Source organism: Mastomys coucha, unplaced genomic scaffold, assembly GCF_008632895.1.
Source record: "Mastomys coucha isolate ucsf_1 unplaced genomic scaffold, UCSF_Mcou_1 pScaffold22, whole genome shotgun sequence".
In the NCBI taxonomy this organism is placed as follows: domain Eukaryota; kingdom Metazoa; phylum Chordata; class Mammalia; order Rodentia; family Muridae; genus Mastomys; species Mastomys coucha.
The window spans coordinates 94329171-94342867 of record NW_022196905.1 but is presented as its reverse complement, the minus strand read 5'-3'; the positions used below and the strand labels follow the sequence as shown (position 1 = coordinate 94342867).

Sequence of the window (13697 nt, the reverse complement as noted above, 5' to 3'; positions counted from 1 at the left end):
GTCCTACTTGCTAGGGAAATAGGGAAATTACTGCCCTATATTACCAGGTCCCCCAATTTATTCTTCCTTATTTTGATTTTGAGACGGGATCATACCTTATCTCAGCCTGGCTGGTTCTTACAGTCCCCCTGCCTCGGCCTCTTGAGTGCTAACATTAGAGATCTACCAGGGTCTTGCTATGTATAGCTCACGCTGGTCTCTAAATTGAGCTCCTCTGTGCCTTTGCTTCCATCACTGCTTGGCCGTGTGATGCATCTTAAATCATCTGCACTTGCCTCTGCCTTGAGATACCTTTCATTGATTCATCTCAGCTATATTGCTCATCTTTCTTTCATTTGTGCATCCAAGAATCTCTTTGTCTCTCTTTGTATGTCTGTTTCTGTTTTTCTGTCTGTTTCTTTCTGTGTGTCTCTCTGTCTCTCTCCTCTCTCTGAGACAGGGTCTCACTACGTAGTTCGGGAACTAGTATATAGACCAGGCTGTCCTCAATCCTCACACACGTCCACCTGCCTCTGCTCCCAGCTGCCGGGCTTAAGACAAGCTCTTTTCCTCTTTCTTCTTTCCCATGTATCGTCAGTATTGGGCAAGAAAAGTTGAGTGGAGTGTCACCTTTGCCTCCTGCATCATATACTTTTTTTGATCTGGTGTTGGAAAAAGATAGAATAGCAAGTCCACCATGCACTATGGGGACAAGAGAGTGACTCGCTGTGAACCTGGGAGGTTTGGGGGGCTGGGGGTTGGGGAGGCTTTCTCCAAAGAGGCACAGCTGAGCTTAGTAGTGACACAGAGCAGCAAGTCCTGGGGTGTGACAGTACTGCCCCCTGTGCAGGGGACACACAGTGAGGACCCACAGAGCAGCTGCACACCTACAGAGCAGCCATTGCCTGCTCATGTGCCTCTTCATTTTCAGTGTGCACTCTACCCCTGTCAGGAGGTGAGGATTTGGAGGCCACAGTCATATGTGAGGGAATCCATCCATTAGGGAGGGATGCTGATGAGCAGATAGCTAGACATTTTCTCTCAGCCTATCGGTATCTTTTCAGCTTAGCCCTGTGCTTAACCCAGACAGTTCTGCAGACAGTTAAGGGGCTTTGTGAAGGTTTACTCACTTGGTAAGAAGTAAGATACATAAATTACAAGTTTTTAACAAATTATGTGATATAATATTTAACTTCTTGAAGGACAATGACTCTGGCCTATGCAGAGATCCCAGTAACTTGAGAGGAAAAAAAATCTGATTTTGCCACTTACTAGGCAAGTGACAGTTTGTTTATCTTTTAATGTAGTCGCCCACCAGAGACTATCAATACAAACCTGACTAAGATTTGGCTCCCACCACTGAGGAAATTATTAGATTCATGAGCATAAACCCGTTCATTAGTAAATGTATCCTAAATAGATAATAACTAATGTAGTAGTAACTACTGCTTGCTGTACTCTTGCCTATGGCAGTTTATTCTGGAGCCACATTTGAGTGACCATAGCCTAGGACTGCAGAGTTCATGTTCTGAAGTGTTAACATAGTAATAAAGCAGAGAGCCTTGTGTGCCTAGTGCGTATGCTGTGAACTCAGGCAGAGCTCACAGGACAGGAGAGATGCCGGCAGCAGCTCAGGGGCTGCCTGTGGCATCCTTAGCCTTTTGGTTGGAGGAGTTAATGGTCTGTACATTACAAAGATTTACAGAATATGGCCGAAGCCAGGCTTGCAGCATGCCACCCTCTCTGCAGTTACCGAAGGTCTAATCCTCCTGCAGGCAGGCAGTGTGTCTCTTTTCCAGGAATCTTGGTCTATATGAAGTCCTGCTCTCTTGGGAGAGAAAACAGCCTTCCCCACACACGTATCTTCAAGGGTTGGGGGACCCCCTTCCTGGAGAGTGGAGTGCAAGCTGCTGAGGATCAATGAAGCCAGGGAGTCTGAGAACTCAGATAATCGGTTGAGTTGCTTGAATGTATTCTCAGGAATAGAGGACGTGTTGTGGTGTCTGCTTGTTTATTCACAGGGTAGGTCATGAGCCATGTAGGACACTTACAGGATACTGTTCCAGAGCCTAGAGCAGATACTAGTCCTGGAGTTGGGAGGTGTAGTTTAAGTTTATTAATCAGTTCCAAGGACCAGGCTTTGGTTTGGTTGATTTCCTTTTTCTGCTTTTTTGGCTTTGTATTTGTTTGAGACAGGCTTCATACAAACCACACAGCCCAGGCTGACCAGGACCTGGCTCATCCTAACTTCACTTCAGAGTGCTGGGCATTCAGGTACAAACCACCATGCCCAACTTCCTGTTTAATTTTGGCTTTGGGGACAGGGTCTCTTATAGACCAGGCTAGCCTCAAACTCTCTATGTAACACAGGATGATGTGAACTTCTGATTTTTCTGCCACTTAATTCTGAAGACTGGATCACAGTTCTATGACAGCCGCCATGCCTGGAATCACAGCTGTGTGACAGCCACCATGCCCGATTCAGGTGTTATCTAGGGAAAGAGGGATCAGACCTGGGGCCTTGCACATGCTAGGCAAGTGCTGTACCACTGGGCTTCGTCCCCTGCCTGAAACAACTTGGTGCTGTCTCACTGATTTGTTTGCATCTGTTGTTGTCTTTGGGTTTGCTGTGTCTGATTGCTGTGTTTGTAACCTTGCTACAGTTCATTTTTATTACCTTGTGTGAGGTCTGTCATGGTGAATGTCCTGTGTGAACCTGAGAAGAAGTCGTACATGCTGTGCCGTCTTCAGAGTTCCTATCAGCAATGGTCCGGGTTCCTAGTGCTGTCCAGTGACCCATGTCTATGCAGACCTCCTCAGCCATATCTTTTGGGATGCTGATCAAGTCCAGGACCTAGTAAATGCTGGGCAAATAAGTACTCTGTCACCTACAGTCCCAGCAAATGCTCTGTCACCTACAGTCCCAGCAAATGCTCTGTCACCTACAGTCCCAGCAAATGCTCTGTCACCTACAGTCCCAGCAAATGCTCTGTCACCTACAGTCCCAGCAATTGCTCTGTCACCTACAGTCCCAGCAAATGCTCTGTCACCTACAGTCCCAGCAAATGCTCTGTCACCTACAGTCCCAGCAAATGCTCTGTCACCTACAGTCCCAGCTTGGAATTTCTCTTTTTAATTTGTGACTCCACCTCCACCCCTGGAATGCTAGGATTAAAGGTTTACACCAAGAGAGAAAGGCAAGTCCTCTAGGATGTAAGGTCTCCGACCTTCTCTTTTCTCTCCTGGTCCTGTAGAGTCTGTCTCATGCGCTGACTGTTTCTTTCACCCATTAAGGAGTGCTGAACTGAGTCCTGCCAATGTGGACGGACCCCCCTCCCCCTTCTTCAAATGAGGACAGTGTATGAAATTGACCTAGTTTCTCCATTTCCCCTTCTGGTTGCAGTTAGAATGGTATGCCCTTGCCGTGTCTCTTGCTACCTGTGTCCAGGTGCGCTCAAGTGGCCTCAAGCTGTTGGTGTTCCTCCTGCCTTTGCCCCTCAAATGCTGGGATTATAGGCAAGTGTCCACATCCCAACTATACTTCCAATCATTCCAATTTTTGCAACTGATATTTGCGGTTACTTTCTTGTAAATGCTGTCTGTACAGCTGCAGGACTTGTTATTGATCAACATACGGTGATGCAAGCAATTAAAGCAATTATAGTCCTGATTAGCGACTCTGTAGCTTTCCTCTTGTTTCCTTTGCTCTTTATCTGCCCCCCCCCCCGTCAGCCTTCTCTTTCTCTTCAGCTTTAACTCAGTTCTTTAGGTTTATCTTTATTTTTCTTTCTTCAGAAGCCCAGGGGCATCATTGGTGATCAGGTTGGGGATGGCCCTTCCCTGAGTCCAGTCCCTCAGCACTCCGAGGACTGCTTTCCCCTGGGGAAATGGCCTTCCTGTGTGCAGTATTCTAGGGGTGACCTTTTCTTACTGAAAGTGTTCTTCCCCTTTGCCAAAGGCAAAAACAAGTGAGCACTTGGTGGCCTTTGTCTGCTCGTCCTGAGACCACGTACCTGGATGCCCTTTCCTGCGGCTCATGTAAGGCTTCTGCTATAAAGCAAACTTCACCCCAGTCTTCCAAGACCAGGAATATTTCCTGTTTACTCAGTGGCTTCCTGTGTAAGGGCCAGAATCTCAAGACTTTTTGTGTTAGGATAAACTCGACTTTAGCATTTTTCTTTAACTTTTTTCTGCTACTAGTTTTCAACACTCTAATAATTAACCACTGTAAATTACGCTTTGGCTGCACCACACCCAGCCATCCAGCTCCTGGGGTGGTGTGTACCTGTAAACTAACAGCTTGGGGCTTGAGTCCTAGCTAGCCCGGCCTGTGATGGAGGCCCTAGTAAAAGTCGTAAGAGCACAAAAGTTGTAGAAACACATTGCACCTTGTGTGGTATGTTTGTGACCTTTGCATTCCTACAGAGCAGGGTCTTTAAGGATGTGCTCACGGCTCAGAAGCCAATTGGGACCATCAAATACTCTAAGAAAACAGTGGCTTAGGTTTTAATCAACAATGTCTGCACATCTCCATTTTTGCTGCTGTTACTGAGTATGTAGTTTATACATTCTTAGTTTTGTCAAGTTGATGAACCAGTACTCGTTTTTTGTTTTCATTTGCATCTCTGGTGTTCTCGATACATGCATAATGACATACTCTTTTTACCTGCAGTGGTTGGTTATTTTAATTTATTGATTTGTGGTTTTCATTGAATCAGCCCAGGCTAGCCTCAGTCCTTTAGTGCTGGGATTATAGATGTGAGCTGTTAGGTTTGGCTATTTTTTGTTTCAGGTACATATTGGTCTAGGATTTTTGATTAAAATAATCCTGTAGGTATTCTAGTTGCTAAGACTTGATTAAACAAAGTTATTTTGTACCTGTTTTTTTTTTTTTATTAGCTCATTTCTTTCTGTCATTGTTGTTTGTTTACATTTCTTTTAGACAGGCTTGCTTCTGCTTGTTTTGTGTGTCGTAATGTTGGGGTATTTTACTCACGATGCTTTTTTTTTTTTTTTTTTTTTTTTTTTTTTGGTATTTTCGAGACAGGGTTTCTCTGTGTAGTCCTGGCTGTCCTGGAACTCACTCTGTAGACCAGGCTGGCCTCAAACTCAGAAATCCGCCTGCCTCTGCCTCCCAGGTGCTGGGATTAAAGGCGTGCGCCACCACCGACCAGCACAATGCTTTTTTTAAAAATCATAACATTACCTTTTGGTTTTTGAGGCTCTGCCAAGCCTACCCCTGTCTATGCTGGCCAGGCCAACTTCAGAGAGATGTACCTGTGTCTGCCTCTCAGTGCTGGAATGCTGGGATTAAAGGCCTGAGCCACCATGCCCATCACAACATATATATATATACATATATATATATGTATATATATATACATTAAAGATTTATTAATTTATTTTATGTATATGAGTACACTGTAGCTGTACAGATGGTTGTGAGCCATCATGTGGTTGCTGGGATTTGAACTCAGGACCTTTGGAAGAGTAGTCAGTGCTCTTAACTGCTGAGCCATCTCTCTAGCCCCACACATATATTTTAAATCTTGTGAAGAACTGTAGAATTTTCTCCACCTTAGCCCAACTGCGAATGTAGACATTAGGAAATAGCATGGTTGATCTCATCCGGGCATGAATTTGGGGAAATTGTCTAAGGGGAGAGGAATTCTGGGAAATTGTCTAAGGTGAGAGTGCAGAAGGGTTATGGCTGAACGCCCTGACCTGGACTTGAACCCAGTGATCTAGGATACAAAGTTTGTCAGGCAGCCAGGACTACAGAAACCCTGAGTTGTAAAAAATCTTTACAAGTCTTCCATACAATATATAAACACTTGCTTTTAGAGTGTGCCAGTGATTGTGTGTATGACTAAAAGCATTTATTTCATATTGTAACCAAATTATACTAATTAGTAATACCAACTAACCTTCGTTAAGGTAAATGCTCCTCTGAGACGTCCGTCATCGATGGTTATCCTGATAGCGGGAGTCCAAGCTGGAGGTGGTGGAGGATGCTTGGAGATGTGTACGGTGTCTGCTCCTAGGTGGGAGCTGTGTCTGAGTGTTCTGAGTGGTTCTGAGTTTCTTTTGTACGCTTTCTCCACTGAAAGAAAGTTAAAGAATTAAAGGGAAAATGAGTTTAGCTGGAGAATGTTAGGGAATAGGTCTTAAGTAGTTTGTCCTATAAAGAAGATGGATGGTTTTAGAACAGTTCACATTGGGCTACACTCTAATGAGTGACATTGAAAGGCAAAGAGCTCAGACATCAGAGGGCAGCACTTTCATCATCATCATCATCATCATCATCATCATCATCATCATCTGGCCCTTAATGTTCTATGTAGCCTTGAACTCACAAAAATCTACTGCTTCTGACTCTAGAATGCTGGGAATCAAGGCGTGCTCACCATGCCTGCTGAGGCTTCCCGACAGTTGCCCTGGCCATTAGGATCTCTTACAAGCTAGGGACCAAGTAGAGTTTTTAAAGTGTGTCTCTCAAGTAGCTCTGTAGTTATTCCTATTCACATGTTACATCGTCACCTTATATGGACTCTGTTTTACCCTCTAAAAGTTTTGCCTTTGCTCTTCCTATGTTAAAAAAAAAAAAAACTAGATTTTTTTTTTCCCTAGAAAACTCAAAAGGAGGAACTTTAGGTCCTTGATGAAGCTGTGGGTTTTTGTTTTTTTCTCCTTAGATAAAGAACAGTGTAGCCCAGCTGTCAGAAGTCTCCAGCAAGCCTCGGGGTGGGACTTCCAGCGAGCCTGGGGTGGCAGCTGGTGACTGGCACGTGCAGGCTCTTTGCCTGGGCTATATGCTTCTGTAACTTAAATAATGAAATCCTTTTACAGGATTTTGGAAGGGGAAGTGTAGAGTGGTTTTCAGGCGTTAACATAAAAGGTTAGACTAAGGAATACTGTCTGGATTAAGGCACTTTATCCCAGTGATATTTAAATACCCTCCTGGGCAGTGCAAACACTTTTCTTGTGTGGGAAAAATTGGGTTTCTGTTGGAAAGCCTGTTAAACACAATAATCTTCCAAACTATAAAAAAAAATCTTAAACTTTTAACATTCTTTCCAAAATGCTGTGTATCTTGTATATTTCTTTAATCTTCTGCTTTCTATCTGTCCTCTTGATTTGGGAATGGTGGCATAGGCCTGTCATCTCACTCAACTCCTAGCAAGCTGAGGCTGGAGGCTTGCCATGAGTACAGTCAAACCTCAGTAGAGCAGGTTGTGTAGTAGTGAGACCTGTATCCAAACAAAACAATATAATCCATCCTTGAGCATCAACTACAGAATTCATTCATTCATTCATTCATTCATTCATTCATCCTGTCTTTCTATCATCTACCTACCTATCATCTATCTAATATAATATGCATTACATTTTATTATCTCTATTATTAGTAATGGTAGTATTGGGGAATCTATATGTATATATATTTGTGTAGATACATGCCTGTTTCATCATTTTGCAAGTCTCTTAACAGTCTTGAGGATTTATATTGTTTTTTACTTGATTACACTACTACAATTATAAAGAGGAATGAAGTCTCATGACGGAGGTAATGGAAGAAAATAAGTATTTATTAATGCACATAGCATTAAATCATATAAATGTTGTTTGTGTTTTACAAAAAGTCCCCAAGGGAATGTGTCACAGGCGAAGCTCGGATGCAGGCCATTGAGGGCTTGAAGCCCGTGAGGTGTTTTGGAGTTCCTTTCTTTCCTGCAGTTGTTTCTCAGCATGGCACACTCTGCTCAGGGTTTGTCAGAGCCTCTGACCTCAGCCTCTGCGTGTGAGAAACGGTTAGCACCTGCTTCTGTAGCCTTCTGAGGTGGTGTTGGTGTTGCTGTTGTTGTAAAGTGAAAATTTCTTAACTCATCTCTAGGAAAAACTTCAGATTCTGATCATTTCTTTATGTTAAATAAATATTAAGCCATTAAAGCTTACTGTTTCTGTCTTAGGGTTTTACTGCTGTGAACAGACATCATGACCAAGGCAACATGACCAAGGACAACAGTTAAGTGGGGCTGGCTTACAGGTTCAGAGGTTCAGTCTATTATCATCAAGGTGGGAGCATAGCAGCGTCCAGGCAGGCATGGTGCAGGAGGAACTGAGAGTTCTACATCTTCATCTGAAGGCTGCTAGGAGAATACTGACTTCTAGGCAGCTAAGATGAGGGTCTTAAAGCCCACACCCACAGTGACACACCTTCTAATAGTGCCACTCCCTGGGTCAAGCATATGCAAATATCACAGTTTCCAAGAGTTGTTTACTCTTAAAGTAGATGTCATAGATATGGTAAGAGCTAAAAGGCCTAGATCCCACCCCCAGCCTTAGTTTTGCCCCTCTGATAATAGAGGTGATTTATTCATCTCCTAGTGGACTTCATTAGAGAGAGAGCAATTACATTCCCAGTAGCAGGAAATAATGATATGATTCATAGCCACAAGTATAAGTAAAAGATTTCTACACTAGTGTTATTGGCCACTGCTGAGAGGTGGAGAAGCGACAGGGAAAAGTAGGTATTCTATGCTTGGGGACTGGGTAGATTAGTGTAAAAATGCCTGCAGAGTCAGTTCCATCACTATCCAAACCCAAGTGGCATTCTCCGCAAAACTAGAAAGGAATAAACAAATGAGTGAACAGAACTCTGAATTAGTAGCAGCAACAGCAGCGAGTGACAGGGTGCACTGGTGTCCCACTGGTGTCCAGGCTGTGCAGCAGGCTCAGACAAGCAGCGGCGGCAGCAGCGAGAGACAGGGTGCACTGGTGTCCAGGCTGTGCAGGAGGCACAGACAATAGCGCTAATGCAAACTCGAAGTTAGAGGCTAATTTTCAACATGACAAGCTCTGTTGTCTTGTCTTGCTCTTTTCTGAAGTAATAACAACAAAAGTCTTAATAGTGATACTTCTTACAGCAGTCTTGAAGAAGAAAATAACAATAAAGCTGGAGGCTTTCTGTTTTCTGGTTCCCAAATATGTCACACATCAACAGTAATTTTAAGGTTTATTTACATCAACAAAACAGAATAGCAAAGTAGAAAGGAAGAAGTAAATTAGATTAGGAATAAATTCACCTTCTTTTTTTTTTTTTTTTTGGTTTTTCGAGACAGGGTTTCTCTGCTGTCCTGGAACTCATTCTGTAGACCAGGCTGGCCTTGAACTCAGAAATCCACCTGCCTCTGCCTCCCAAGTGCTGGGATTAAAGGCGTGCGCCACTACTGCCCAGCTCTAAACTCACCTTCTTCAGCAGATGTACCAAGGACACACAGTGAGCATAGGCGCTCCTTTTAATAAGTGGATTTGGGAAAACTGGGAACCCAAATGCAGAAAACTGAAAGTAAACTCTTACTTTACAGGGTATTTTAAAGTAAAAGCCAAGTCAAAAGAGTTTCAAGTAGAACTAACAGCCAGTAGGGAAAAGCAAATGAAAGCTTCTTACTATTGGTTTAGGAAATAATATTGTTGGTTTTGGCACCAAGAAGTCAACAAAGCAGCTAACCTGGTAAGAGTGCATTAGAGGTGAGCCTCTCTGCAGAGAGACGGCAGCTGCCAGGAGTGAAGACCACCTGTGGGCAGCAGGAAATCGTGGCCGCTTGCCCATGATGCCTGTATCTGTTAAGAGGTTAGGTCTCAAACATACAAGAGACTCAAATGACTTGGTAGTAAATTCTCAAATAACCAAAATAAAAACTGAGCCAATGGTCTGGACAGACACTTCTCAAAAGAGTATATTCCCGTGAGTGAGGTTTCTATGAAAATGTGCTTAGCACCCTGGCAGCAATGTGATGCAAACCCAAACCACGAGCTGCTCCTGTATGGTGCGTGACTGTTATATAAGAAATGTTGGCCAGGTGGAAAAAAAAAAAAAGACAGCCTTTGTATACCGTTGGCAGGAATGGAAATTGATATAGCTATTGCAGAAACTGTGTAAATAGAGCCATGCAGTGATCCTGCATTCTACTTCTAGATATTGAAATGACATTGATCTCAGATATCTCCATTCCCATGCTTGCCCTCAGGGTATTCACAATAGCTAAGATAGAGAAACAACCTACATTCCTCTTGATGCGGTGGTTTGAATGTGGCTGGCCCCTGTGGGCTTCTTTCTGTATATGGAGTTTGATTCTCAGTTGTTGGACAAGTGTGACCTTTGTAGGGGGATGAGTCATTTGGAGTGGGTCTTGAGGTTTCAAAAGCCAACACCAAGCTCAGTCAGTCAGTCTCTCTTCCTCTGTGTCTCTGACTGCCTTGCTCCTTGTCTGTCTGTCTATCAGTCATTTATCTATATCATCTGTCTGTGTGTCTGTCTGTCTGTCTAGTGGATAAGATACAAGCTTTCAACTAGTGGTCCATTGCTATCCCTGCCTCTTGTGCTCCCCGCCATGATGACCATGGACTAACACTTATTTATGTCAAACTGTAAGCAAGCCCCAATTAAGTGCTTATTTCAAAAAATAAATTGCCTTGGTCATGGTCCCCCTTCACAGCAATAGAACAGTAGCTAACACAGTATAGAAATGGATGAAAAAGAATGACATAAGAATATATACCCAGTAGAATATCACTCAGCTGTAGAGAATACAGAAAACTACAGAAACTTTCCCTTGCAGTGGATATGGATGGATCTTGAGTTCACTATGTTAAGTGTGACTAAGGAGGCTTCGTAAGTACAGATGCTATGCGCTGTCAGTTATGTGACAACTCAGCCTAGTCAGACACCAGAGCTGGGGGGAAGTGGGGAGCTGTTGATCAAGGACATCCACTACACAGCAGTGTAATGCTAGTGGTAATGCTCAATTGCATGATCAGCATTTGCTAAATGGATACCTGGACAAGATCCTCACCATGCATTACTCCCAGCCTCTTTTTACAAGATTTATTTATTTATTCATTTATTTTTGTGCTCTCCTGTGTGATTAAGTGCACCATAATGTGTGTAGGTGCCTACAGAGTCCAGAGGAGGGCATCAGATGCCCTGGAACTGAGGTTGCAGATGGTGTGAGTGTGCATGCTCACTGATCTCTTCCATGTTTACTTTTGATTTAGAGGTTTTCAGGATTTTCAGGACTGTAACATACTAGCATATTAGTTGGCCTCTTGGATATATTTGCTGAAATCCTTTTTTGTTTATTTGTTTGTTTTCCGAGACAGGGTTTCTCTGTGTAGCCCTGGCTGTCCTGGAACTCACTCTGTAGACCAGGTTGGCCTCGAACTCAGAGATCCGCCTGTCTCTGCCTCCCAAGTGCTGGGATTAAAGGCATATGCCACATTTTGCTAACATTGGGCAGACTTTTAAAACACGAGTTTGTTGGATACCCCAGAACTGGGCTCATTTTCTTTGTTACTTTATGTTTGCAGCCTTGTGCCTGTGTCCAAGCGCTCTCTGCTGCAGCAGAGCACTTGACTATATATTGATCATGCTTTGCACAGTAGAGACTCCACACTCACCCAGCACAGCCCGAGATAGAACTGGGACAGAGGTGCCAAGTGCAAACCTGTGGCCAGAGAGAGTTCTTAAGGGCACTGTGCTTTAGGTCCTTGTTATCAAAGTTTTAAGAAACCAGCAAGTGGCACACAGTAAGTAGGTAAATCCCTGCTCAGACACAGCCCTTCTTTTCCTGCATACTGGTTCATGTAACTGCAGCAGAAATAAAAGCCAGGCATGGCTACTTTTTTGCAGACTAAAATGAAACTTCATTTCATCCAGATTCTCCTTATCTGTAATGTTCCCCTAGCCCTCCTGGCTCCTTTGTTAGATTTCCTGGCTTTGTGTCTGAGATTAGCCAATTCCCGGCACAGTTGGAAATAACTAAATGGCTTTTGATGCTTTCTGAAAGCATGATTGAGTTCACATATTCTAGAACTCAGTGATTAGTTTACTGACTTGGGTCCAGCGAGGGGTGTGTGTTACATAACCGTACAGTGTGCACGCACGCATCCTTACCTAAAATGCGTGTCATTGGTGAGTGGCCACCCTTACCACATGCACCATTGGCTTCTTTGCTATTTCTTTAAAAAAAAAATGTCTATCACTGTGACAAGTTAATGAGACTTAACAAAGGTTTCCAACCACAGTTTAAGAAAGTCTTCTTTAGTTCTATGATCAATCTTTTTATATTTATAATGTGTAAGGGGAATATCATTCCACTTAATTTGTGTGTTTTCAGATTAACAAATTGTTCATCACATGCACAGAATCCTTCATATCAAAACATTTTAAAATTGAAACTAGAGGATTTGTGGGTTTTGATTTTAGGTGTTGAGGTCAGGGTTCACTTCCTAGCTTTGTTCCTTCTACGTAGCCTAACTGTTAAGCTCACGGGGTAGCAGGGTTTCTGGGCCCTTTGATTTGCACTTGATAGTGAATGAATGGGGAAGCATTTTTTTACTTGCCCCATTGTATTGTCTATAAATTGTGGGAAGCAGCATGGAGCTGAGATTGCATGGTTCATAGGGTTGGTGTAGGGGTTTATCAACCCCACTTCTGCGTGTATAGAAGCGGCAGAGTGTTGGCCTGTCTTAGAACTATGTAAGGTTCTCACATGCTTGCTTAGCTGAGGCAGGGTGGGGACATGCTGACAATTCATGTCTTCATATTTCCTTACAGAAACAGACGTGTGTTTCACCTGCCAGCCAAGATGAACATGGTGAAGAGGATCATGGGGCGGCCTCGGCAGGAGGAGTGCAGTCCGCAGGACAACGCCTTGGGCCTGATGCACCTCCGCCGGCTCTTCACCGAGCTGTGCCACCCTCCAAGGCACATGACCCAGAAGGAGCAGGAGGAAAAGCTGTACATGATGCTGCCAGTGTTCAACAGGGTGAGTCTAGCTTGCCAAAATGTTCCTTCCAGGACGGCTGGTACTGCGGACCACCTTACAGTTGGTGGCAGGCCACCAGTGGATGATAGCATGGGACCTGTTTTTTTCTTAGTTTGCTATAAGCCAAATGTTGAGCACACATCTGTAGTTACAGCACCTGGGAGACTGAGAAGATGGTAGGCTCACTGTCACCCTGCACTACAGAGTGAGAGCCACGGCTCCAAGGTTTTCCTTTCCATTTCTACAGTGAGAGAGGCTGAAAGCTGGCCAAGTATGGAGTGCTGACTTAGTCCTCTTCAGCCCTGGCGTGGAAAGTGGTTAGGTTGAGAAGAGGCAAGATTGTCAGTTATCTTGTGTTATTCTGTTGTGTGATTGTTAAGCTCTTTATAAGCTTTGAAGTTGTCACAAATAGTATGGCAGTGCCACCTTTAACCCTGGCACTCAGGAGGCAGGTGGATGTCTTGAGTCCCAGGCTAGCCTGGGCTACATAGCGAGAACATCTCAAAGGAAAAAGCCGCTACAGTGTGCTCTGTTCAGCTGGCTTTCTGATACCTTACATAAGGGGATAGTTGCTATCTACAGAGAGTGAAAGGAGGCTTGTATATTGTTATTATAGCACAGAATTACTTTGTTGCAACTTTTAAAATGACTTCGTGTTATAGCATCGACCAAAGGTTTGCAGGCATGTAGCCTTGAGAAGTTTAGAAGCTCCGTGGTGGGCTTGGAGATCCTGCTGCTGTCCACCAATGCTGCTGCCATGGAAGCTCAATACAGGCTTTCACGGCTCTGTGCTGACCGTCCTTTTCTAATTGTGACAACTTGTCTACTTCCCTCCCAACCACAACAAACTCAGTCCCCCTGCCTCACACACTCAGTCCCCCTGCCTCA

The 13697-nt window shown here is 43.9% G+C and overlaps 1 protein-coding gene across 8 annotated transcripts in view; it reads left to right on the top strand.

Moving 5' to 3' along the window:
* The window catches only part of Wdfy3 (WD repeat and FYVE domain containing 3), a 247489-nt gene that overhangs the window by 81098 nt on the left and 152694 nt on the right, over window positions 1-13697 (top strand). For all 8 annotated transcript variants that reach the window (XM_031337002.1, XM_031337004.1, XM_031337009.1 and 5 more), the window contains one exon: window positions 12599-12809. In XM_031337002.1, coding sequence (XP_031192862.1) covers window positions 12630-12809 — 180 coding nt within the window. In that variant the 5' untranslated portion in view covers window positions 12599-12629. The remainder of the gene's footprint in view (window positions 1-12598; window positions 12810-13697) is intronic.